Raw genomic sequence first — 26,463 nt, 5'->3', positions numbered from 1 at the left:
TTGGCTTGGTCATATTTGATGTGCGGGAGCGTGCAGGTCAGGGATCGTGTGCGATCGATTGGGACTGAAATCGCCATCTGTAGTTTATAAAGAATCTTAAGTACGATATTTTTGATTTACTTTTCATAGAGCAGCCGTGAATTTAAAGTAGCTCAGATGATTATTTCAATAAGGAAGCTCTAAAGAGCTAGATTAGGCAAAGTAGTCGAGTCGATAAGAGACAAAATTAGTACTTTCTCAATTTTAACTCCAATGCAAGCTAAGGTGTGTGTGTATGTATGTGTATGTGTGTGTGTGTGTGTGTGTGTGTGTGTGTGTTCTCCCCCCGTTTGTCGCTTAGTGTTTGTTCTCAGAATTTTTGTGCAGCAAAGATTCAGGTTGAGGATATTTTTATGTCCTCCGTGGCCATGTTTGTGTTTGTGAGTCGTCTTTTCAGCATTTCATCGTCTCTTAATGGAGCAATTTTCCCTCCAAACAAAATCCATAAAAACCACTTTGAGTCGCATAAACAGAAAAACAACAAGCTGATGGGGTCGATGCATCAAGGCGAGTTTTATCTCCCGGAAAATAAAAATATTAAGATCATAAGATGGTCATAATCTCAGAACAAAAAAGAAAAGAAAAAAAAAATCAGCACTAAAGGACGGTGTTCATAAGGCCTCGTAGGTTTTAACAGAAACATGCACCAGCGTTTATAAAGCCTTATTCCAGGTTCATTAAGACTTTTCTTGCATTTCATGATTTTGTATTCGTCACCTGACTAATAACTAACGTAAAGTGATGACATCACAGTATTCAGAAACATACAGAATGCAGTCAGAGTTCCAGGTTACTGACGAGTAAAGATTCATAAACCTACAAAACTCATACTGTATGTTGTCATAGACTGTCCTGGAATTGCCATCCTGTAGGTACTCATGAGGCTACATAACACTGACATTACAGAACCTGACATTTGTCTGAATAACCCACTATAAAGGTTCCTGATGGTTTATGTCGGCTGTCCTGAATGTCGTATGCAGGTCGTATATGCAGCCTTATGTTGGAATAAACCTTCATAATTATTTATATACAGTACAATGCTATCAGCAGTCTTAAAGAACTCGTAGGTGATATGACGCTTGTCCTCATAAACACTTATGTAGGTTTATGTCACTTTTCTATGAAGGTATCATGAAGGTACGCTCTAGGCATAAATGTTAAAATGCGCCTTTATAAATGTTAAGAATGTTTCGATTTATTTTAGGCGTTATGAAGCTCCTTTAAAATAATCCTTGTCAAATAAACCTCATTTATGTAGGTATTATGTAGCCTTATGAACACTTTCCTTAGCAATATTAATGAAATTGTTATAAACATTTAAGCTTATTTCAGTTCCATTGATTATGGAGTACATGACAGTCGATAGAGAGCTGACGCCTGGTGGAATAATGTATATGCTACTGTTTATGAAGGTCTATGTCAGAGGTCAGAAAGGGTTTACGTAGGTCTTATGTAGCCCTATGAACTCTACGCTCAAGTTCTGACTTTGTTTGTAAAATCCGGAACCATCTGTACTGAGCTACTTTCGGAGACGAGTGTACGAGGCGTTCGGAATAAAGACAGGAACAGAATCCTCCACGCACGACTGCGTTCACTTACCCGTAATTAAGCCTTACATTATAGTGATACAATACAGATGAAAATGTAATTTAAATGTAAATGAAGACGCCTGATGATCGGCGGAACCTGATTCCGCTTTCCGCTCGAGCCGCCCTCGTTGCACGCTGAAGTGTCCGTCGAGCTTCGTGTCAGACGGTGCGGGATTGTCGAGTGGCGTTTCCATCCAAAGTGAGTTCGTAATTGTTAGTAAATGTTGCATGAGTTTGTGCACACTGGACAAGTAAAAAAGTGAGATCACATCCTGTTGGAGAGAGAGAGTGAGAGAGAGAGAGTTGTGTTTGCTGTTTCTTTGTTTAAGCCTGATATTCATTCTCTCACGTGCACTTCATCCATCGGATCCGTCTCTGCTTTGGTTTGTATTTGTTTGTTTGTTTTAAATAAGAATAATAACAATAATAATAATTAACCATTATCACGTTGTGCGTGCACTTAAAACATGTCTTATGACAGACTTTCTGCTTTCGGGCAAACTGCATGAGAAAGTACTAATTCAGTGGGACGGGTGAAACATATCCTGCTTTCGCTGAACTACATTGTTTCCTATTGTTTGTAATATAAAACTAGTCTAGACAGCTGTATTGTTTTCTGTTCGACTATTCGTTTTGTATGTATAAGATCTTGTTAAGGGGGCGTGTCTTCAGATGTACGTTGCGTGTAAATACATTGCTGATGGCGGGGAAAACAATTGTGGCGGGGTTCTCCAAGATGTAAAAAAAATATGTACATAAGATTCATTTTCTAATAAAGGCGCTTTCTGCCACTTTATACGAACCATCACTGCGTGACTGCGTGATTTTATGTGCAGCACAACCCCAGGATGTGGGAGGGGCAGGTGATGAGTGACAGCTCAGGTGAGTTTAAACACTAACAACTGGGAAATGCTGCATTCAATAATGATTGCGCTCGAGAGCTCGCCTGCTTGTGTGCGAGAATGTATGAGTTGGAAAAGCAGTGATGAGCGCAATGAAAAGTGCCTGGGTGGGCACGTGGGTGGGCACATGGGTGGGCATGTGGGTGGGCGGATAATGTAGAGTTTCTCTGAACCACAAATGAGGATAAAGTTATTTAACATGTCGACTAATTTAGCTTTAGATTTATTCTATTCATGTTTCATGTTGTGTTTTTTAATGAATAAGCAAGTTAGGGGCGGAGACATGGCACTTTTGTAAAACAGTTAATGAAAAAGAAAAATTTTATAAAAAATATAAATATAAAATAAAACAAGTGTACAGTAGGTGAATAATAATAATAATAATAATAATAATAATAATAATTATTATTATTATTATTATTATTATTATTATTAATGTATACATTTTATATAATGTTTTTATATTTAATTTTTAGGTCTAATGGTTGATTTTTTTTTATAAAAACATGAAGAAAGGAAAAAAAGAAAGGAAACGTGAAACTTTGGACGGTTGTGGGAGTTCTTACTTGACTGGATTTAATTAACAGATTTTAATATTAATAAATATTTAGAAAGGACATTAAAAGCAATTATTGAACTTTTTTTTATTACAGCAGCTCCTCACTCTACTTTGCATGTACAGTTTTTTTTACTTTTTCTTTTTGAATAATAATGTTTATATACAAGTTTAATTTGCAAATATTTATGTTAATGTTATTATAATTATAATACACTATTAGAAATTATGAATTATCTTAAATTATGTTTTTTTTAAATCCTAGCTTTCCTCAGTCTTGTGGCCGCGGCTCATCATCGCTGCTTTTCTTTTTCATTTCTCCTTTTTTTGGCACCGTCAAACAATCGTTTATTCTCCTAATGTTCCTGTCTGTGGATCCCTGAGCCAGCGTTGGCAATTTAAGGGAAATCAGTAGTGATTTAAAGCTAGCACTCTCTCTCTCTCTCTCTCTCTCTCTCTCTCTCTCTCTCTCTCTCTCAAGGTTATTTTCCTCTAAAGAACTTGCTCAATTTGTTAGTTTAGTATATATTACTTTCCTTCTAGATGTTTAGGTCTCTGAATTACTCTACCTTAAATCATGGCTGCTTTAGTTGCATAAATGTGCAGAATGACTTATCATCATCATCATCATCATCATCTCAGAGTATCATGGTAGGTATAAATCCTCCATGTTTGACCTGATCCTGCGTTGTTCATCCCTGCACTTTGATACTCTACGACCTAATGTTTTTAAATTATATGGAATGGTGTGCAAAGTAAATAAATCACCTGAAAATGATTCAGCGATTCACCATGTCTAAAAAAAATAAGACACATCAAAGTAAATCAATTGATGATGTCATTCAGGGGGGAGGTGGGTAAAAAATAAAGTCTCAATATAAATGAATAATGAGATAATAAACAAGTCATAAGCAGAACTAAGTACTTTATTAATTTGGTAAATCCAGATCTCTCTGAACTTGTTCGTATCTATTCGCTCTCTCTCAGACGCTTAGATGCGCTTGTGCTATCCTGCTAATGACACTAATTCCCTGCTAAACTACTTTTCTTTTTTTTGAGTGTCATTTTAAAAGACAAATGTGCTATGAGACTTGTTGCTCGGTTGCTTTCGTGGTTATGTCACTGCCTCTGCCTCAGGACTCAGAGGTTGCTTGTTTGAATCCAGTGTGCCCCTGTGTGGAGAGGTGTTGGTTGGCAGAGCAGAAGGTGGCGTAAATGGGGAGTAAATGGTGCTTACAGTCGTTTCTTTATAATGCAACTTAGTCAAACCCTTTTGCATAATACTTTCCCCATCATGCTCTGTTCCTGGTGGGAAAAACTCCCAGAATTATACCCCGTCTTGGGTTATGCCCTTCAGCCTTCCCCCACCACTTGTCCTGCCATCGTTCCCAAAACCATCAAGCTCTTATCTGGCTGGGGCTCGAACCAGCAACCACTAATTTTCAGTTCTGTAGAGCTTTTCACCTTCACATAGAGCTAAAATGAAGAATTAGGGTACGAACCCACAACCTCTTAATCCAGAGGCCAGCATGCAACCCCATGAGATACAGTATCTTGAGTTTTTTGCAGAGCATTTCACCGTCATATACAGTATGTAACCCTGGACTAGAGCAAGACGTGAACCACACAGACATCACATACTGTACCAGAACCCATGACACCAATTATTACAAGAGTGTTCCACCTTTATAGGTGTTTGTTTAATTAGCATTAAAGGCAATTTCGCTAGTTTCTAGCAAACTCGCTAGCTTCATGACTCATCTAGACCACCATGCCTGCGGCTCAACACAACCACGTCCAGGAACCGTGAATCCAACCTCCTCACCACAAAGGAACACAGGCAGCCCTAGGATAACATTAATGAGGTCTATTAACAGCTGAACCTCATGAAACAGAAAGAAGATTTTTGGTATTGTTCTGGCACTCTGTCTTCATCTCCTCTTTCAATCAGACCTAGCATTCACATGGATGTTACTTTGAGACACACGGTTCCTGCAGACTTTGTGCAGGAAGGAACGATTTGAGGAGCATGACGAAGAGTTTGAGGGTGTTACTTCCAAATTTGGGTCTGCGGGTTCAGTTGTGATTGTTTAAATCCCCTAGGAGGAGTATATCAAGTTCCATTGGGTGCATTTTGTCAACAACCCGTCTCATCCAAAGTTGCTGTTTCACCTTCACATACGTGACCTTGGTCTACAGTAGAAGTAAAATACAAACTTGAACAGGGAACTCACACAGAAAAACTTTGGAGACTAACCTCTAAACTTAGTGGTGCTGATGCTTTCTATGAAGTGTTTGAGAAATTTTATATTGGAGCACATATTTATACTGTAGGTCTTTTGTCTTAAAGTTAATTTACACCCAGTAGTCAAAGTTACAACTCACACAGAGCGCCAAGCTTAGAACCCAACCCAACCACCTCCATGTGCAGGTACCGTGACTTGAACCAACCACGTCACCATGGAGGTGTGCAGGTGGAGCACTGAGTGGTCAAGGCGTCGACATGATCTCCAAATACCTTGGCTCTCAATCCCATCATGCATCTCTGGGACATGCTCGACAATCTCAGACCGTGGGGGGTGTGTATGTGTGAGAGAGAAAGAGAGAGAGAGAGATTTCTTCACGTGGTCCCCTGCATGCATGTCATGGCAAGATATATTTTTGGGTCAGGATTATGGATCATCTCAGCTGAGTATGTTGGAAAAGATTCACTGCAGTAGAACTTTTTTTGGGTTTCTAGGGCAGAGGCTGAATTACACACACACACACACACACACACACACACACACACACACACACACACACACACACACACTGGGTTTAAGTTTAGAGCCGTTCCTAAAACAAACCAAGCTAGAGCAGAGCTAAATATGAGGCAAGTCAAGCAAAAATTATTTCCTAAATGGTGCACCATTCAGTTATTTGCGTACCCTGCGTCGGTTCACGGGGGCCTGAAGAGACTCTCCGGGGGGCTCAGGGTACAAACACACTCACATACACACGATCATACACTTAAAATGGTTTAAAACCAAGCAATGTACATCACACGTCTTTTGACTGTGAGAGAAAACCCAATCACCAGGAGGGGAGAACATGCAAACATCACACACACATGAGATTTAACCTTGATAGGCAACGTGATAAGGCGTAACACTGAGCCACCAAAACCTAAAGCATCTGATTCTCCTCCTTTTTAAACTGATTTCTTTCTCTCTGATTGGAGACACTGATTAAGTTTATTCTTACTGTATCAGGCCATGATAAAATAACGCTTTGTTCATATAACCAGGCTGAAGTAACTTAAATCTGTAACACACGCAGTGACATTGTTATAGCCACAACAGTGAATGTAATTTACTGGGATTTCATGTGATAGACCAGCACAAAGTGGGACGTAACTGTGAAGTGCAAGGAAAATGATTTAAAATATTTGAAAAGGTTGCCATGCGTTTGTGTTCAGCCCTATTTGCTCTGAAACCCCTGACTAAAATCCAGTGGAACCGATCACCTTCAGAAGTCTCCTAATTAGTAAATAGAGTCCACCTGTGTGTAATTTAATCTCAATATAAATACAGCTGTTCTGTGAAGCCCTCAGAGGTTTGTTAGAGAACATTAGTGAACAAACAGCATCATGAAGCCCAAGGAACTTCACCAGACAGGTCAGGAATAACGTTGTGGAGAGGTTTAAAGCAGGGTTAGGTTATAAAAAAAAAGCTATGAACATCTCACAGAGCGCTGTTCAGTCCATCATCCAAAAATGAAAAAAGTATGGCACGACTGCAAACCTACCAAGTCATGGACGTCCACCTAAACTGACAGGCTGGGCGAGGAGAGCGTTAATCAGGGAAGCAACCAAGAGGCTCATGAGAACTCTGGAGGATCTGCAGAGCTCCACAGATCAGGTGGAAGAATCTTTACACTACTATTAGGCATGTACTCCACAAATCTGGAGGAATGGAATCTATGGAAGAGTGGAGAGAAAAAAGCCATGGTTGAAAAAAAGCCATAAGAAGTCTGGCTTTTGCAGTTTTGGCTTCTGTCCTTCCCTTGAACTTCAGAAATACACCTGCACCTACAGTCTTATATACAGTTTGTCTCTTCAAAAGGTTTTTAGATCTCTCTTGAAAACATCACACACACAAACACACAGACACACAGTATACACACGCACTTTCACTACTATACACAGTTAGTGTTCTTTTCTTCACTCTAGTCGTTGTTATTTAAGGTGCAGTGTGAGTGTGAATAAATCAGGTTCTATTTGCTCTTTCATCATTTTAGCCTTAGGGGGATACAAATTTTTGCACCTTATGGTGTTCCAGTAAACTAAATAAAACTTTCCTTTAGACCTTCAAACTCATGGAGCAGCATTCGTCAGCGATCGGGACTTATTATAAGAATAAAAGCCGAATTAAAGATGTTTACTGACAGCTTGACATTTAAGCAGCCGACCTCCATCTTAACTCTCGCCCGTCCTTCACACCACGGCCGGCTTTTACTCCAATTTCAAGCTCATTTACCCCGAGGCGTCTCTCTCTCTCTCTCTCTCTCTCTCTTCATTCTGTTTCTGTACCTCTTTTAGAGACAAGACTTTGAGAGAGGACAAAAATACAGGTTAGGACCGCAGTGAATTCTACATTCTGATTGGTCGGAAGGATGCTAATTTTTTTTTGTTGTTTATTCGTTATTATTATTATTATTATTATTATTATTATATGCAGTAGTCTAGTACATTATGGTTTCCATGGTAACCGCTCATTCACAGAGATGTTCTGTACACTATACCATTATGTAGGGAGTCTCCAGTGTCAGTAGTTAGAGGAAAAGCTGTAATTTTTACAGCAACTTAAGGACAGATGTGTTTTATGTTTCACAGTTTGCCAGAGCTGCTGAGGAAACAACGATTTATAGCTGCTATAACTGCTGGATGTTAGCAAGATCAGGAACTTGTTTTGCAAACGCTATCATAAACAGATCAAATGGATGACAGTGTTTTTTAATTATTATTATTATTTTTTTCCCTGATTTTCTTCCTAATTTAGTCGTAGCCAATTCCTCCCCGTCACTAGGGGGCTCCACATTAAGGCTACTACTACCCCTCAGTCGGGAAGACTGTCCCATGTTTTCTCCGATCCACGTGACGCCAGCCGACCGCATCTTTTTAGAACTGCTCGCTCACGCACCGTTAGGGGCGGCGTAACACACTCAGGGGACAGCGCTATCCGCTCCTTCCGCATGCACAAGCTCACAGACGCCACTGATTGGCTGTAGAGCCGACATTAATGTGGGAGCACCAAGTACTTCATCCCTCCCCCTGAGAGAGCTCAGCCAATCAGCTCTCTCTAGACCTCCGGCTGTGAGAGGAAAACAGCATCACCCGGGAATCGAACCAGCGATCTCCGGATGAGAGGGCGGGCACTTTACCACTGCGCCACTCGGAGGCCTTGACAGTGTTTTTTAATATATATATAAATATTTTTTAAATAATCGGCAAATTCCTGCTTTACACAATAACTAAACCTATTAAGACATGGGGTTACAGCAATCACTTTCAGTGTTTTAACAACAGAGGTGGGCAAAGTACACAAATCCTGTGCCTAAGTAAAAGTAGAGATTCCATAGGGCGAGTATTAATCAAGTAAAAGTAAAAGTTTTCCATTTTCTTGTGTACTTGAGTAAAAGTATTTAACTTCAAGTATTAACAGGCTTATATTAGCTCACGCATAACGCAACACCATGCAGAAATGTAGTTAAGTAAAAGTACAGATATTTGCTGGATTTTGAGCAGAGTAATAGGGGACAAATTACTGTAACTGTACTGCAAACTTTTAAGTAACTAATTATAATAATAATAATAATAGAATTGAGTGTATCAATACTTTACTTTTTTTTAAGATGTGCAGTTTAGCACACGCACTTGAGAAAGCCGTGATGCGTGAAATCACCCGAACGCGCTTCCCTTCCACACGGCGCCGTATTCCCCTCGTCTGCTAACTTTTTACCTTCTCGTCTTTGTGCTGCAACATTAATTAGTCCTGAAACTGCCACCTTCGCAGTAAAGTCACTGATCAATTCACTCGCTCGCTCCTCCTGAAGCTCGTTCCTTCCCTTAAGGAAGCGCCCTGAATGCTAATGCTAGCTGACTGCAATGCACTTCCCCGTGCACGCCGAACTGTACTCCGGTCTTTACAGCAAAGCGGTCTCTGCAACCTTTAGCCCTAAAATCGATTCCATGGGCCTTCGTTAGTGTAGAGCCACTGCATGGACATGAACACAGCGGCTAAGTTCTCTCGGGAATAATGGAAATAAAAAAACAACACACATTTATTATGAAGACGTGAACGCTATCTACAGTAGCCCCGCGCACGTTTAGATTCACTATTCCAACTTATTCAGACATTATTTACATCTATTCTCCAGTGGATTTTTTAATAAACTACTTGGATGGTGGAACTACTGTAGGAGCTACTGTATATACACACACACACACACACACACACACACACAAACAAACAGCTGAGACAATGTGTGTCTTCATTTCTTTGGAGCTTCAGTGCTTTTCGGCAAAAGCAAGCATTTTAAAATGTTGCTTTTTATATCAAAATAAAAGGATAATCAGCTTAAAGTAAATGACAGTAATTAGTAAAATTACTAAAGACGATGACAGAAGGGCAGACTCTGTGGAATATGTCATTTGAAGGTAGATTAATACTAATTTGTGTGTGTAATTAAGTTTTTTTTATAAGTAGATTGCGTGTTTATTTAAGATTTACGGAAGGAGTCTCCAGTGTCAGTGCTTTGTAACAGCCAGCGGTAAATGAAAAATCTTTTTAACTTGAAGTGGGAAATTTGGGGATGAATTTGTTTCCAGAATATTAAAAACTGAAAAGTGTCATACTTTAGGAAATACAAGTGTGTGTAAAAGTTAGTGCCCCTCCATTTTTTTATTTGTGTGTGTGTGTGTGTGTGTGTGTGTGTGTGTAAAAAAACAACAACAACAACATAATAATCACCTGATCGGAGCAGGTCTCCAAGTAAAACTATTTTATTAGTGGTACTGCTGCTTAAAGGGGTCATACAGGCCTACCTGCACTTTTTTAAGCTGTTTGGACTGAACTGTGTGTTAGGAGAGTGCGTACACAACCACTCTACGATGATAAAGAGCCGCCCAGTGGTTCTCTTTTCGTTTATTACAGTAACATCCCCCTTCTGAAATCAGGCCAATCACAAATGCCTTGCCGTGTGACGCCATACCGACAGAGGCCGCTCCTACACTAGTTGATTGACACTGGTGTTTTAGCAAAGACCCGCCACGAGTGAGAAGAAGCTGTCGGCCATTGTTTGTTTTGCCGCTGGAGCAAAATGGCGCCTAAGCGAGTGTGGTGTACAGTTGTTGGGTGTAATAGCGAACACAGCAGTCGTCATTCACTACCTAGGGTTAGTGACCTAGGGTACCTACCTAGGGTTAGGTATCTGAGCCACTGAGGACGCAGTGGCTGAATTTAGTTTTTAAAGCTAACGTCCCCGCCAATTTACCTAATTGCTAAATCTACAAGCTGTTTAATCAGGAGGTACTTATTGTACTATTGCCCACATGTTTCTTTTATCTTTGTTAAACAAATAATGACATAATGACGTAATAAAAGTTATATGTTGTTTGTCTGAGGTTGTGTTTGCCCATTACTAAGATCTGCTACGATCAGATGATCTCTATTACATTTTTACACACAAAAAAAATATTAAACATTTGAAGGAAGGGGCACTAACTTTTGCACATGACTGTAATATACAGTAGTGTGTAATTGTTCTGTTTTGTTCTGTACTGTGCTGCCTAAACAGTGACTCCGAGCTCGAGATTGCTCCGAGCTTCTGAATTTCTCCATCAGACGTCAGTGACCTTGAGTGTATTGAAAATAGAACTCACATAAAAATCAGTCTCCGGGGAAACTAATCCCGTAATGGTGCCGCGGCGTAACTGCAGTGTGGATTAGGCAATAATGCTGCACTGTAAACTATAAACACGTAGCACTTACTGTACGCTGCTTCCATTACTCTCGCAAGCAGACACAAAGACGCTGAGTTTATTTTAAACAGTCTTCCTGATGTGATGTCTATCTAACCCTGAAACAAAGAAGAAAACTCACCGGATTCAGGCATTACGTAAACATGGCGTAAAGAAAAGCAATGGTGCTTAGATTGGGAATTGTGCCAATTCTATAACAAAATAATCCTTAATTAAAAGGGATTTCTATAGTCTTTTTTTTTATTATTTTTATGTTTAAATAAACATGTCTTTAACTATACAGTAGCTATGTTTTTAAAATGTGTTTTAAATAGACACGGTTTGAGAAACTTATTTCCTTAGATGTGGTAGGACCCTCGTAGGACACTAACTAAAATACTTAGAAATTCAAAATTTTAACATTTTTTCTTTTTTTTTTTTTTTTAAGTTAGAAAAATTTTATTTGTTGTCTTTTTTATGTTGCAATCAAGGCCAATGAAGTTACAGGACCCTATATGGTTCATACGGTCTAGGGTAATAATGTTTCCAAAATATGTACCAGTTCAGGTCAAAGGTTTAGACACACCGTGTAATTCAATGTATTTAGTTTTGTGGTTTACATCCTAGACCCATACTGGATTATTTTTTTTTGAAACTAAGAAATAACACGTAAAACCCATCAAGCTTCATGATGAAATTGTCTCTCATGAAGACCAAAACTGAGCTCTGCTGCCTAGGAGAAGTTCATTTAGAGTCACCAGCCTCAGAAATCAACAATTAACAACCAACACCTCAGATTAGAGCCGTTATGAAGCTTTACAGAGCAGAAGGAGCAGATAAACATCTCAATATCAACTGTTCAGTGGAGATTATTGTGTGTTTTTGATGCCTTCAACCAAACGAGGATGGGTTGCCTGTTGAGTCTGGTTCCTCTCAAGGTTTCTTCCTATTGCCATCTCGGGGAGTTTTTTCTTGCCACCGTCGCCCGCGTCTCGCTCATCACGGACGATCTGATCATTTTGATTTATTCACATTTTTCACATTTCATACAAATTTCCATAATTTTCCTTTGATTGTGTAAAGTTGCTTAGCGACAATGACCATTGTTAGAACCATGCAAATAAAATTAAAGTTTTACAGTGTAGAAAGAAATAAGAAGGTGTGTCCGAGCAAAAAAAAAAAATGCACATTTACAATAAACAAAGAATACAATATACAAATCCCACTGAGGTTACCAAATGTGCTTCTTCACCTGGTTTATGGATGTATGGTAACTTCAGACAACATAAAAAATTGCAACATTAAAACAACAATATGAATTTAAAAAAATCACAAAAGTAAAAATAAAAAAAGTCTTGGAAACAGTCCAAGTATTCATTAGTAAAGAATTTCAGTGAGTGCACTATAAAGGGTTAAAAAGGGAAGTGTGTTTAACTTGGGCCGTATGTCAATGTGAGATCAACATCTGGGAAGAAAAGTCACTTTGTAACAATCAGCTTTGTTAAAAATCCCATTTACACCATAACAGGGTCTAAATTCTAACTTCTAAGTGATAACCAAAACGGTGCAAAAAACACAATATTTACAAAATATATAAAAATAGCAAAACATTAATGTGTGTGTGTGTGTGTGTGAATGGAGTAGAATGTCCAGAGTCTGGGTTATTTATGGGTGTGTTTCTGAGTGTACAGTATGCAGCAGGAGAGATGGCTCAGTCTCACTGGTATTATGGAATCAGTCCAGGAGCACGAAAACGGATCAAGAGGCGTAGTGAATGAGTCGGGTATTGTCAAATCCTGAAAACGGTTAAATCTACGGTATTCACTTCCTCTCTTGTATAAACACAGTGCTGTCTCCTCCTCATCTCTCCACCCCGAGTTGTTTCCCGGGTCATCTTTTATGCACGATCACGTGACCCGACACGTCACCGGGATAAACCCTTTGTGTGGCTGTGCTACAACTTTATTGAGTTTAGTTTAGCTTTTATTTGTGAACACATAGATGCACAGTGAAATTCTTTATTCTTCTCATATCCCAGATTCTTATTAGTAGACTGGGGTCAGAGCGCAGGGTCGGGCATTATACAGCGCCCGTGGAGCAGACGTGGTTAGGGGCCTTCTGATCTGAAACTCTGAGCCTTTACACCCTGAGCCTCCACCGCACGGGGGTCTGTGGTCTGTCCGATATCAAAATTAAAAAAGAGAAATAATTGAACTCAGGTTAAATATGTTAACATGATATTTAAATGCATTTCTACGACAGTGTACGGCTTTAGAAATAAGCCTTTATACATATTTATGCAGATTAATATCGTCTGCCATTAAGGGCTTGTTTAGGATTGTACAGAATATATTACCGTGAACGGATTTAACATTCTGTAGCGTTGGTTTTTATTTTTAGCTGCAGGCATTTCAGTATTTTAGGCAGTTGTAGCTTCTACTCCATGTAAATTCGAGCGAACCCTGCACGCAGCGCCGTAAGACAAACCCAAACATCGAGCCGGTACGAGTTCCGTTACCCAGGAGGGTCCTCATTAAACATCTGGGCTGGCGGCGTTATGCAGGTATGAACCAGCAACATCTGTTCCTGCACACGTTCATTATCATACACTTTCCTCTGCACTTCAGTCACGGTGTAATTTAACCAACACGCTTCTCATTCATCAGAAATGAGGGAAAAAAAATGTAATAAACAGAGCTGTCTGCTTTTAAATTAAACCAGAAACTCCAACAACAACCGCAATTAAGTCTATCACTGCTTTTTTACCGAAGCTGTATGGAAAAAACTGAGAACAAGCGACGCCTGAGGAAGTCTCTCAGCTCTACGAGACCTCACAGATTCCTTTATTTGTTTATTTATATATTCATAAGGAAAAAAAACAAACAACAACAATGATATGAGTGTTCTTATGAGATACGCACTTGTGTAAAAGCTGAAACAAAAACAAAATTGCAGATGTGAATCCAGTAAGAGAGGTGTGGTTGGATTTTATGCAAATGAAGCCAAAAGGAAAACCACACCCCCTAACCTTAGTTCAAAGGTAACATTAACTTTTGTAACTTTTTTATTATTGTTTGCAAATTAAGTCACAGGATAAACCACACCCCTAACCTTATCCTTAACACTAACTTCAACAGCTTTTCCATTATATCATGCAAATGAAGTCATTCAAAAACCACACCCCCTAACCTTAGCTTTAAAGGTAACATTAACTTTCATAACTTTTTCCATTATTGTATGCAAATCAAGTAACACGATAAACTACAACATCTTAAAACCTTAGCCTTAAGAGTAACATTAACTTTAGTAACTTTTCCATTAGTTTATGCAAATAAAGCCATAAGATAAGCCACACCCCCTCGCCTTGGCTTTAAAGGTAACATTAACTTTTGTTACTTTGTAATTCTTTCGAATTTCCAAGATGTTTGAAATTTGCAACATCCTCAGTTTGTTTATTGTCATATTGAACCTCATTTATCGAGTTCAGTACAAAGAAATGGATTTGTAATTTGTTTGTAAGAGCGTTTACACAATAAATGTCTGAGATAAATGTTTACATTCATGTCTCTCCGCTTATTGACTTCTGTGTTTATATCATCAGATCCTCAAACTGTCAAAATGTTACTGCAATTTTATACACTTTTGAACTTCAAAACTTTGCATTAATGAAAAAAGAAAGTTTATACACATCCTCCATAATTTTCCATGAATAAGTTACTCTTAGCTGCAAAGTAATGGCACCCTAGAAAAGAAGGATAAGTTAGTGTGTCTCTGGTAGCTGATGCCCCGCAGTAGTTCAGCCGCGGGATTAGTGCAGGACTCTTACGCGATACTCATTTAATTTGTCCTTTTTAACTCTTATGGGGATTAAATGTGGGTGGGGGCGTGGCTAATGTTGCAACTGTACTGAGTATATGTTGAAAGTTATGCAAGTGTGTACGGAAAATCTTTCGTAAATCTGTAAAAGTAAAGTAAGGAAGTAAACCTGGAGGGAGTTTTTCATTCGGTTTGGTGAAAAACATTTACACACAAGTTTACTAAACAATTTGTAAATGAGACACACACACACACACACACACACACACATACGAACACGCCCATGCTGTACACAGAGCTAATAAGCATGAGAAAGCAATAGCGACAGTCTGATTGTGTTAATGTAGTGGAGTAATTACATTTCGGTTGCTGCAGTAATTTACACTCAGAGCGCATGGCACCTGGAAATAAACAGAAGTATGGCTTTATTTCATTAAAAAAAAAAAAAAACAGAATCTGTTTTTCTGTAGTAAAAAAAAAAGTTAAAATACTAACATGTGGGTTTAAATCCAGAGCCACACCCCTGCTGAGTCCTGCCCTCTGATTGGTGCCTGGTCCTGCCCTCTGATTGGTGCTGAGTCCTGCCCTCTGATTGGTGCTGAGTCCTGCCCTCTGATTGGTGCTGAGTCCTGCCCTCTGATTGGTGTTCATTCATTTCCTCTAACAGATTTAGATTCTATAAAAATTATACAATAAATAAGTTACAGAGGTTGGGCTTTTTTTTTTAAATATAGATTTCTATAAAACCCCCTCATGGATCCGTCCTCATCCTGCCACTCGTCTGCCGTCTGTCTCGATGTCACGCTCAGATCACATATCGGAATACGCGTATTAGCGTATTAGCCTGCAGTCACTTTAGATTTGGCGTGACCGTGCTCTCGGTGCCTGGCTCTTCCTCCTAATGAATAATGGCTTTAATTTGATAAGTCACACATTAAAGCATGGTTTATGACTGATGCCGTGTGTTATTCCTCGGGTTTTGCCAAGCGAAATTAATTTTCCCTATAAAAGTGACAAAAATGGAAACAGCAAAAAAATCTTTGTGATTAAAAACATTACTGATTAAAGAAAACACTAGGCCACTTTTTCCCCTTATAATAATATTTCCAGTAAACCCTGAGCAGTTCAACCTCTGTCTTGTCCTGGATTCCTGACCAGGATGAAGTGAGGATAACAAAAAAAAGTTGTTGACACCATGTCTGTGTCTGATCACTTACTTTTGGGGAGTAAGTGGGTCCATCCACGGGCCATCCGGCACATCGGGCAACAGATACTCCGCACCCTGGAGATATAGACGTTGTTTCTATGGCAAGAAGCAAATTGCCAGCTTGATACCTACTGTAGCTGTCATTCACACACTACAGGCAATTTGGGAACGCCAGTAAACTCAACCTGCATGTGTTTGGACTGTGAGAGGAAACCGGAGTACCCGGAGGAAACCTACCAAGCGCGGGGAGAACATGCAAACTCCGGTGCTTGGTGGGTTTCTTCTGTGTTCTCCGGCATTCACAAATGACCCGGAGTGTGTGAAAGAGCATGTGTGTGTGTGCGTGTGTGTACCCTGTGATGGATTGGCACCTAATCCAGAGTGTATCCTGCCGCTTGCCCTAAGTCTCCTGGTACTGTATGGTCTCCAGGCCCCCGCGACCCTGTACACAGGATAAAGCTTTTTGTTATTAAAGCTGTTTGTTATTTAATAGACCGGCTTTTAATCTTATTTCATTCATATAGAATGTGTGTTAAGGGGCACCAGGATAATTAGAAATGTGTGTGTAGGTGTGCCGAATTTTCTGCTTAAACTGGCATGAAAGTTGAATGGACGAGCCAGTAATCTGATATGGTGTGTGTGTGTGTAGGTGTGTTTGTGTGAGTGCGTGTGTGTAAGTATGTGTGTATATGCAATAACTATTGAGGGATTAAATTGCATTCAAATGAAGTCACAAAAAGAGCAGAATTGAATTCAAGTGCGCGAAATAGATTTTTGCAGAAATACAAAGAACCACTGAGCTGATGTATAACGCATTCAAAAAATAAAAGTGAGAGAGAAAGGAATGTTAGATATTATATCTGATGGTGTAGTTACTACACACACGTTTTAATCTTTTTAAATAAAACTACAATGTCTGATCATGTTCACAACTGCATGGAGTTATCTCTGGTCTCCAGTTATGATTTTTCACATTCATACAGTATCACTTTCACTTGGTTCTTTTTTTCTTTCTTTCTTAATTAAAGGGCACCTAATATGCAAAACTGACTTTTTAGTCACATCTCCAGTGTATGTGTACGAACAGAAAATATGATGCAAAAATATTGCTTTTTGTCTTTTTTTCCATGTTTTTATTGGCCGGGGCTTTAAAAAATCCATTTCGATTTTCTCCCTAATGTGACTTAATACTGTATAAGACGAGCCTCGCCCCCAGGTTTTTGTTCAATTCTGCTGCTCTCTGTAAAGGCGTGGCTCAGTAGCTCATTTCCATAGACACTGAAACAGCACATTCACAATCTTACGAATGAAATAAACTCAATAAAGAGTTTGGGGTATAAATAAATAAAAGCTTCACTGAGGGGTATTTCAGCAGGGGCATTAACACTCACTTCGGAGGATCTCTGAGACTAATGTTAACTTGTTAAAGAAATAGTTAAATATGGCACCTTTAAGGTGGAGAAACTTGCATGTTCATATTCAAAAACGTTTTGTCATTGTATATAATTACCTAGAATGTGCATCATTTTGTTTAACCTAGACTTTTATTTTATGGTTATAATATTGAAAACACTAAATATAAAGATTCTATAAAGTAGAATAAATACTGATTAAACAATATATAACTCATTATTGACAATCCCTTTATTGTTTGTTAATATGAAATCAAATCACAGTGACAATTTTTGCTATTTTTGATTGACTTAAAAAATAACACAATAGCTGGCATCAATAAAGCTGGCATGAGATACATTACATATACAGGATATTCACAGCAAAATGAGATAAATGCAAATTATGTCTGCAGGCATAAAACATTCACAATATATATATATATATATATATATATATATATATATATATATATATATATATATTTTACAGAAAAACATCTTCTGATGCACAACCTTGGACACATCATCAGTGTTGTTTCCTGGACTCCCGGGGTGTTTCGGGTCTTACAACAGACACCCTCCTCCAGGCGACCCGACCGAGGCTGATCAGACCCCGGCCTGTGTCCAAGTGGCATGCTACCGCCCCCACCGTTCTCCCCTCTTCAACCAGAGCCATCTGGATGCTTTCTCGACTGCCTCCACGTTGCTACTTATGGCTCTTCTTCGGTTGATGCCTGTTATGCCCAGTGTACCATAGGCCTTGCTCAGGGTCTGGCTGGCAAATCCCCGACTGCCTATTTCCACTGGCATACACCTGGTCCTCCACCCATTCATCCGACACTGCTCTACTAGCTCCTGATATTTTTCCCTCTTCCTCTCCTGAGCCTCCTCCATCCTCTCCTCCCAGGGCACTGTTAGCTCTAGCAAGATTAACTGTCTTGTGGCCTCAGAGACCAAAATGATGTCAGGTCTCAATGTAGACTGGGTAATGTGTTGTGGAATCTTCAGTTGCCTCTCTAGGTCAACTGACATCACCCAGTCTCGGGCCGTGGAAAGCAACCCAGAAGAGCAGCTCTTTGATGTTCCCTCTGGCCTTTGTCCTTCCTTGATGAAGTGAATGGCCTTGGCTGTGGCTTGGCGGTATCGGCTGTCCTTGATCCCCTTGCTGATTGCATCAGCTATTGATTTAAGGACCTGATCGTGTCTCCACCGATACCGGCCCTCGCCTAATGCCTTGGAGCAGCTACTCAAGATGTGTTCTAACGTCCCTGGCTTGGAACACAGCGGGCATGCCGGTGTCTCTACTCTGCCCCATGTGTACAGGTTAGATGGGCTGGGAAGAATGTCATAGACCCCCTGGATCAAAAACCTGATTCTCTGGGGGTTCCATGTCCAGATGTCCTTCCAGGTGACACTCCGCTCCATCGCCTGCTCCCACTTCATCCAGGCACCTTGCTGCCGCATGGCCACTGCTCTGTTGGTTCTCTCCTCCTCAACTGAAGCACGCACCTCCTCCTGCACCAACCTCTGCCTCTCCCTCCCGCTGGCAAAGTCGTATCGGGTTGCTGTTAAACTCCCAAGTCCGGCTCTGCCTTGCGCTACTGTCCCAAGGATGGCCTTGTGCTTCAGCCGAGTTTCAGCTTGCTGGACTGCCTCTGCTGCCCTCCACTTCCTCCCTGTCCTAACAACAATCCCTGCCCCGGACACTTTCGCATCTCTGGATCCAGAATACTGCAGGTGTTCCCGTGCCCGTGCCACAATGAACTCCTCCCTGACTGAGCCAAAAGGGAGTCTAAGCTTGTTGGTATTCCCATACAGGGCGATGTTACTCAAGCTACGTGGCAATCCCAGCCATCTACGTAGATAGCTGCTCACCTTCTGCTCAAAACCTTCAACCACAGTCATGGGGACCTCATAGATGAGCAGGGGCCAGAGGAGTCTTGGGAGGATTCCATGTTGGTAAACCCAAGCCTTGAATCTTCCTGGGAGCCCTGATTTATCCACTGCTCTCAACCAGCCCTCCATATCAGTGCTGGTTTCCCTGATGGAGTCTCTGTCATTGAGGCTACAGTTAAAGACCTTCCCAAGGCTCTTTACTGGTTTCTCAGTGACTGATGGGATTTGATGTTGTCCCAGCCTAAAGCGGGATTCATTTGTGACTTTCCCCTTCTTTAGCACCAAGGATCTGGATTTTGCAGGTTTGAAGCTCATGCGTGCCCATGCCATGAGCCTCTCCAACCCTTGGAGGATCCATCTTGCTCCTGGTACCGTGGTCGTTGTCACTGTAAGATCATCCATGAAAGCTCTGATGGGAGGTTGCCTTACTCCGGACTCGCTGAGGGGCCCTCTGCACTCTGTCTCAGCTGCCTTGACCATCATATTCATTGCCAGGGCAAAGAGGGTCACTGAGATGGTGCAACCAGTGATTATCCCTACCTCAAGCTGGTGCCAATCTGATGTTAACTGGCCAGAGGAGACTCTCAAGCTGAACTTGCTGTAATAGTCCAGGATGAGGCCTTTCACCTTCTGGGGTACATGATGCTTCTCCAATGCGACCTCCACCAGCTTGTGAGGTATTGAGCCGTAGGCATTAGTGAGATCTAGCCACAACACAGCCAGGTCCCCCCTGCCTTCTCTTGCCTCCCTAATGAGCTGAGTTACCACGCCTGTGTGTTCCAGGCAACCTGGGACCCCCGGTATACCTCCCTTCTGCACAGACGTGTCGATGTATCTATTGCTCAACAGGAAGTAGGAGAGTCTCTTGGCCACAATACTAAAAAATATTTTGCTCTCCACGCTAAGCAAAGAGATGACCCGAAACTGGTCGATGTTCTCAGACTTCTCCTCTTTAGGGATATACACTCCCTCAGCATACCTCCATGGCTGGGCAATCTTCCCTCTTCTCCAGATAACTTTCAGGGCCTTCCAGAGCCTGTGTCGAAGCTTCGGGCAGTTCTTATATACCTTGTAAGGCACTCCACTTGGGCCTGGTGCTGAGCTTGACCTTGCTCTCCTCACCACTTCCTCCACTTCACTCTGGCAGGGCTCTTTCAGGTTGAAATCTGATGTAGGCTCTGGTTGTGTCAGCAGTGCATCGCATGGCCCCAGCGGTCGTTCTCTATTTGGGTCAGAATAAGTAGCCTTAAGGTGGTTGTTAATATCGTCCTTGGAGCAGGTGAGTTGGCCAGTCCTCTTTTGGCCAAGGAGCTGCTTGGTCAACTTGAAAGGGTTGGCCAAGAATGCTGCCCTCTTCCTTGCTCTCTCTTTCCGCCTCCTCCTGTGGGACTCTGCCCTGCAAAGGGTCAAGAGTTGTTTCCTTAGGATTCCTCTCAGATCTACAAGACCAACCCTCTCTACTTCTCCTGCTGCCTTGTACTGCCTCTTCAATAGCTTGAGTTCTTTCCTGAGACTTTTGATTCTCCTCACTCTGTGACTTGGAGTGTATGTCGATGGAGTGGGTTTGAATGTCACCGTTCCGAATCGCTCAGCTGCAATGTTCACTATGAGTGTGGTCATTGTTAATAGTCGATGATCCACATCCCCCTTGCATGCCACTTCCAGGATCTGGTTCACGTCCTCATCGAACTGGTGCCACTCAGCTTTCTTTGAGGATTGAGGCCACTGGATCCTCGGTTGAGCCAAAGGGCCACAGTCATTTCTTGTCGTTGCCGCTTGCTGGCGTTGGGGGCTCTGTGTGCTGTCAGGAGATGCTATCACTTGAGGGCAGCTTTGCATGGCATGCGAGCGGTTGGCAGCAGGTGTTGGCGCCACTAGGAGGCTCTGGGCACTGTGGTTTGCCTCCAGGCCTGGCTCCTCCTGCGTCTTACCAGGAGTTGTGACTCCTGTGCGGTGTGTCGTCGTCACTGCTGCTTTCAAACATCTCATCCTGCCTTGATGGATTCTTAAGCCCCTCTCGTTTTTGCAGCTCTTGCCGCAGATGCACTGTACTGTCGTTATCGTTGTTCCGTTGTCCTGTGTCGTCGTTCTTAGGTCCGTCCTATTGGGGTGCTCATTCTCCCCCCCTCTCGGGCACCCCTGGGGGTATCTTTCCTTCGTGAGTTTTGTAGCTTACTTTGGGTTCTTCCTCTCGGAAGAAGTGGTTTGGGCTGCCAACCCTCTCCACCCCAGGTTGCCGTCTTTCCAGCTGTCATCTGTCTCTCCAGCTGTCACCACACTCTTCATGGTTGTCACCCAGTCTGTTCCTGGTTGTCACTGGTGCTCCCAGAGTTTTTAGTTACAGAAAAACATCTTCTGATGCACAACCTTGGACACATCATCAGTGTTGTTTCCTGGACTCCCGGGGTGTTTCGGGTCTTACAACAGACACCCTCCTCCAGGCGACCCGACCGAGGCTGATCAGACCCCGGCCTGTGTCCAAGTGGCATGCTACCGCCCCCACCGTTCTCCCCTCTTCAACCAGAGCCATCTGGATGCTTTCTCGACTGCCTCCACGTTGCTACTTATGGCTCTTCTTCGGTTGATGCCTGTTATGCCCAGTGTACCATAGGCCTTGCTCAGGGTCTGGCTGGCAAATCCCCGACTGCCTATTTCCACTGGCATACACCTGGTCCTCCACCCATTCATCCGACACTGCTCTACTAGCTCCTGATATTTTTCCCTCTTCCTCTCCTGAGCCTCCTCCATCCTCTCCTCCCAGGGCACTGTTAGCTCTAGCAAGATTAACTGTCTTGTGGCCTCAGAGACCAAAATGATGTCAGGTCTCAATGTAGACTGGGTAATGTGTTGTGGAATCTTCAGTTGCCTCTCTAGGTCAACTGACATCACCCAGTCTCGGGCCGTGGAAAGCAACCCAGAAGAGCAGCTCTTTGATGTTCCCTCTGGCCTTTGTCCTTCCTTGATGAAGTGAATGGCCTTGGCTGTGGCTTGGCGGTATCGGCTGTCCTTGATCCCCTTGCTGATTGCATCAGCTATTGATTTAAGGACCTGATCGTGTCTCCACCGATACCGGCCCTCGCCTAATGCCTTGGAGCAGCTACTCAAGATGTGTTCTAACGTCCCTGGCTTGGAACACAGCGGGCATGCCGGTGTCTCTACTCTGCCCCATGTGTACAGGTTAGATGGGCTGGGAAGAATGTCATAGACCCCCTGGATCAAAAACCTGATTCTCTGGGGGTTCCATGTCCAGATGTCCTTCCAGGTGACACTCCGCTCCATCGCCTGCTCCCACTTCATCCAGGCACCTTGCTGCCGCATGGCCACTGCTCTGTTGGTTCTCTCCTCCTCAACTGAAGCACGCACCTCCTCCTGCACCAACCTCTGCCTCTCCCTCCCGCTGGCAAAGTCGTATCGGGTTGCTGTTAAACTCCCAAGTCCGGCTCTGCCTTGCGCTACTGTCCCAAGGATGGCCTTGTGCTTCAGCCGAGTTTCAGCTTGCTGGACTGCCTCTGCTGCCCTCCACTTCCTCCCTGTCCTAACAACAATCCCTGCCCCGGACACTTTCGCATCTCTGGATCCAGAATACTGCAGGTGTTCCCGTGCCCGTGCCACAATGAACTCCTCCCTGACTGAGCCAAAAGGGAGTCTAAGCTTGTTGGTATTCCCATACAGGGCGATGTTACTCAAGCTACGTGGCAATCCCAGCCATCTACGTAGATAGCTGCTCACCTTCTGCTCAAAACCTTCAACCACAGTCATGGGGACCTCATAGATGAGCAGGGGCCAGAGGAGTCTTGGGAGGATTCCATGTTGGTAAACCCAAGCCTTGAATCTTCCTGGGAGCCCTGATTTATCCACTGCTCTCAACCAGCCCTCCATATCAGTGCTGGTTTCCCTGATGGAGTCTCTGTCATTGAGGCTACAGTTAAAGACCTTCCCAAGGCTCTTTACTGGTTTCTCAGTGACTGATGGGATTTGATGTTGTCCCAGCCTAAAGCGGAATTCATTTGTGACTTTCCCCTTCTTTAGCACCAAGGATCTGGATTTTGCAGGTTTGAAGCTCATGCGTGCCCATGCCATGAGCCTCTCCAACCCTTGGAGGATCCATCTTGCTCCTGGTACCGTGGTCGTTGTCACTGTAAGATCATCCATGAAAGCTCTGATGGGAGGTTGCCTTACTCCGGACTCGCTGAGGGGCCCTCTGCACTCTGTCTCAGCTGCCTTGACCATCATATATATATTAGAAATCATTACCCTTTTTTTTTATTTTAACCAGCTCTCAATTTTTTTTCCTACATTTCAAGTTCAAGTTCAAGTTCAAGCCTTTCATTTGAAAGGCTTAATAGACCTTAACACTTACTCAGGATTGAAATCACCATGGACCACCCAGTACGTTATTATCACAAGACCTCAGTGACGATTCAATGTGTATTGCAACTCTGTTAGTATTACGATTATATAAACATCTCAATAAAATTTCTTTTTCCAGATTTTAAGATTATTAAGAAATAATTTACTTCTACAAAACAGCATGCTGTGCTACAGGTCAGAGTTTAAATAGTTGAAGCATAATAGAACAACTGCACTTATTACTGTAACAAAGACGGACTCAACACGATGGTACATATAAAAGATTTGTAAGTTTATTGACAGTTGTAAAAAATCACGGCAGGTAATGAGATGCAGTTCTTTTGCAGGTAATTCGGGTAATTCTTAGAAAACTGTAACCGAGAGTCCACTTTCGTACAGTGGATACGAGCCCGGACACTGACTGAAGCGTGTGTGGTGTGTGGTTTTATGTGCTTTTGCTGATTGGTGACAGGTGATAATGATTAGTTTTCCAGGAAATAAAGAACGTGGTGTTCGACTGAGTTTAGAGGCTGGGCCAACTGTGACAATTACCACCAGAAATGCAAACATAAATAAATGAAAAACATAAAAAATAAATTAAAAAAAGCACAACTTATTAAGGTGTGGGAATGAGATAGTATGTCGTGGCCATATATTCCTGCAGCGTGTGCGAGAGAAGAACCACTGCCTCAGATGTGATCACCTAATGCTTGGCAGACAAAGCACATGTGTACTACTCTTATATCAAGCCCGCGCTCATTTATTAAGTTACTACACCAGCGGACCAAGTTACTCGCAATCCAAGGTTCCATTATGGTATGTTGTGGTCACGACTTATTAAGGTGTGGGAATGTGATGTTGTGGCCATGACTATGGTGTAGGAATGAAATTGTATGTTGTGGCCATGACTTAAGTACGTAAGGTAATGAGATCATTCCTTCCCCAGATGTGACAGGATGATTGTTGTTTTGGGAGTTGTGCTGTGTTTCAGTAAGTAATTAATGGTAATCAATTTATACTAACAGTTCAAAATCAATTTAAATTTGTCCGTAGTTTACAAAAGGCTAAATGTCTCCCCACCTTGCGTTATTAAGTTGTATCTCATAGCATCTCATGGCCGCTATGTTGTTCTTAGTAAGTTGTGGGCACGGAGTATTTTTTCCCCCAATTTCACCAGCAGGGCTCCGTACAAAAATTAATTCAACAGTTTGGATCTAGAAATTTGGATTTTGCCTATTAACACTCTTGAGACTTAGATAATACATGCCCAATAATTTCTAGCAGCTCGTATTTCTTTTTGGTTTATTTCAACTTTACTGCTAAAATGGAGATATTTTATTTTGCGGGCAAACTGTTCAAATTGTAAATGTACCAAATACAATTAAAATCTATTTTTAAAATTTCATTTTTTTTTTCAATTCCAATTCCAAGCCATTTGCCAGAGGATCTGTGACACCACTTTTTTATATATATATATTTGGCATAGTTCTGTTACAAATGGTGTTAAATATGCCATATTGTGCGCAGTAATACCACAGTCCAATGTCCAATCAAAATCCAGAATTCACCTCTCTGCATGAACAAAGGAGCTGTAGATCAGAGGACTTAACTCGTCTCACGTCTCACTAAATGTAATTCGGGGGAATAATGTGTCAGGATTAATAATAAGTGCTGCTTTGGGGCCAGTACTCATCAATTTCTCTTTCTTAATAAGATATCAGGTACATCTGGAGAGCGATGAAGTGAACCTCTCTTTGCCAAACGGTAGAGATGACTTGCATAATTCCCTACAAAAATCATTAATGTTTTGTTAATGACATCAGGGTTGGTGGTTTCAGGGCCATCTTTGGTCTTATTCAGCTTAATTGTTGCCCCGGATTCATTTTCTTTACGGCCTTAGAGCAGTAATTGACTCCTTCAGTTCCCTCGATAAGAACATAAGATTGTGAGATTGTGAGATTGTGTCTGGGTTAATGAATGGAAAATGTCGCATCAGTAAAGACTGAGAAAGAAACTCAGCTCATGCTGCAGTGGACTACAGCTGGGGGTTGGGGATTAGTGTGAGACAAAATGGCGTGGAGTTTTAGGGGAGTGTAACGAGCCCTGGTTTATGCAGGATTGTTCTGGAAGCTCACCAATGAGCTGTACTGTGTAAGTAATCATACTCGAGTAAAAATACTGTGATACTGTGAGGCGTGTTTTAAAGGTAAAATTTAGTATTGTGAAACACATTGACTCAGAGGAAATAATGTAAATGCAGATAATCCGTTCCAGCCACCCAAAAATATTACCAATATTACCAATTTCCAACACTATAATCATGTTTTTGCATATGAAAACAAAGCATTTAGAGAAGACATGTAAATAAAATAAAAAATAGAACAAAGCTTATCTTTGGAGTGTGAGCATGATTCGTTCCGGGAGCGTGCTTGTGTATCAAAAGACTTGGATATCAAAGCAAATTTCATCCGTAATAAATTACGGAATTTCAGACTATTCGTTCTACAACCCAAAAATATTCATCCAAAAATAATTAATACAAAATATAACACACACACAGACACCAGCTTACCGACAGAGAGTGAAAAGGAGGAGGAAGGGGGCTACTGTGTAGGACGACTTTCATCACACACGCACACCTTTACCAAAAGAGACTCTCACTCACACAAGCGTGCACACATATGCACACTGTAATGGGTTCGACCCTTT

The 26,463-nt window shown here is 41.7% G+C and overlaps 1 protein-coding gene and 1 pseudogene across 1 annotated transcript; both read right to left on the bottom strand.

Moving 5' to 3' along the window:
* Positions 1–18,027: 18,027 nt before the first annotated feature.
* Positions 18,028–21,497, bottom strand: LOC128544915 (uncharacterized). Its single transcript, XM_053515229.1, has one exon. The coding sequence runs from the start codon at positions 21,391–21,393 to the stop codon at positions 18,145–18,147; it is 3,249 nt and encodes a 1,082-aa protein (XP_053371204.1). The 5' UTR covers positions 21,394–21,497; the 3' UTR covers positions 18,028–18,144.
* A 280-nt stretch (positions 21,498–21,777) lies between these two features.
* Positions 21,778–23,634, bottom strand: LOC128544321 (uncharacterized; annotated as a pseudogene).
* Positions 23,635–26,463: the final 2,829 nt, after the last annotated feature.

The sequence above is a fragment of the Clarias gariepinus genome, chromosome 16 (genome assembly GCF_024256425.1).
Source record: "Clarias gariepinus isolate MV-2021 ecotype Netherlands chromosome 16, CGAR_prim_01v2, whole genome shotgun sequence".
Classification (NCBI taxonomy): domain Eukaryota; kingdom Metazoa; phylum Chordata; class Actinopteri; order Siluriformes; family Clariidae; genus Clarias; species Clarias gariepinus.
The sequence above is the reverse complement of the archived record's forward strand: the minus strand, read 5'-3'. Positions and strand labels throughout refer to the sequence as shown.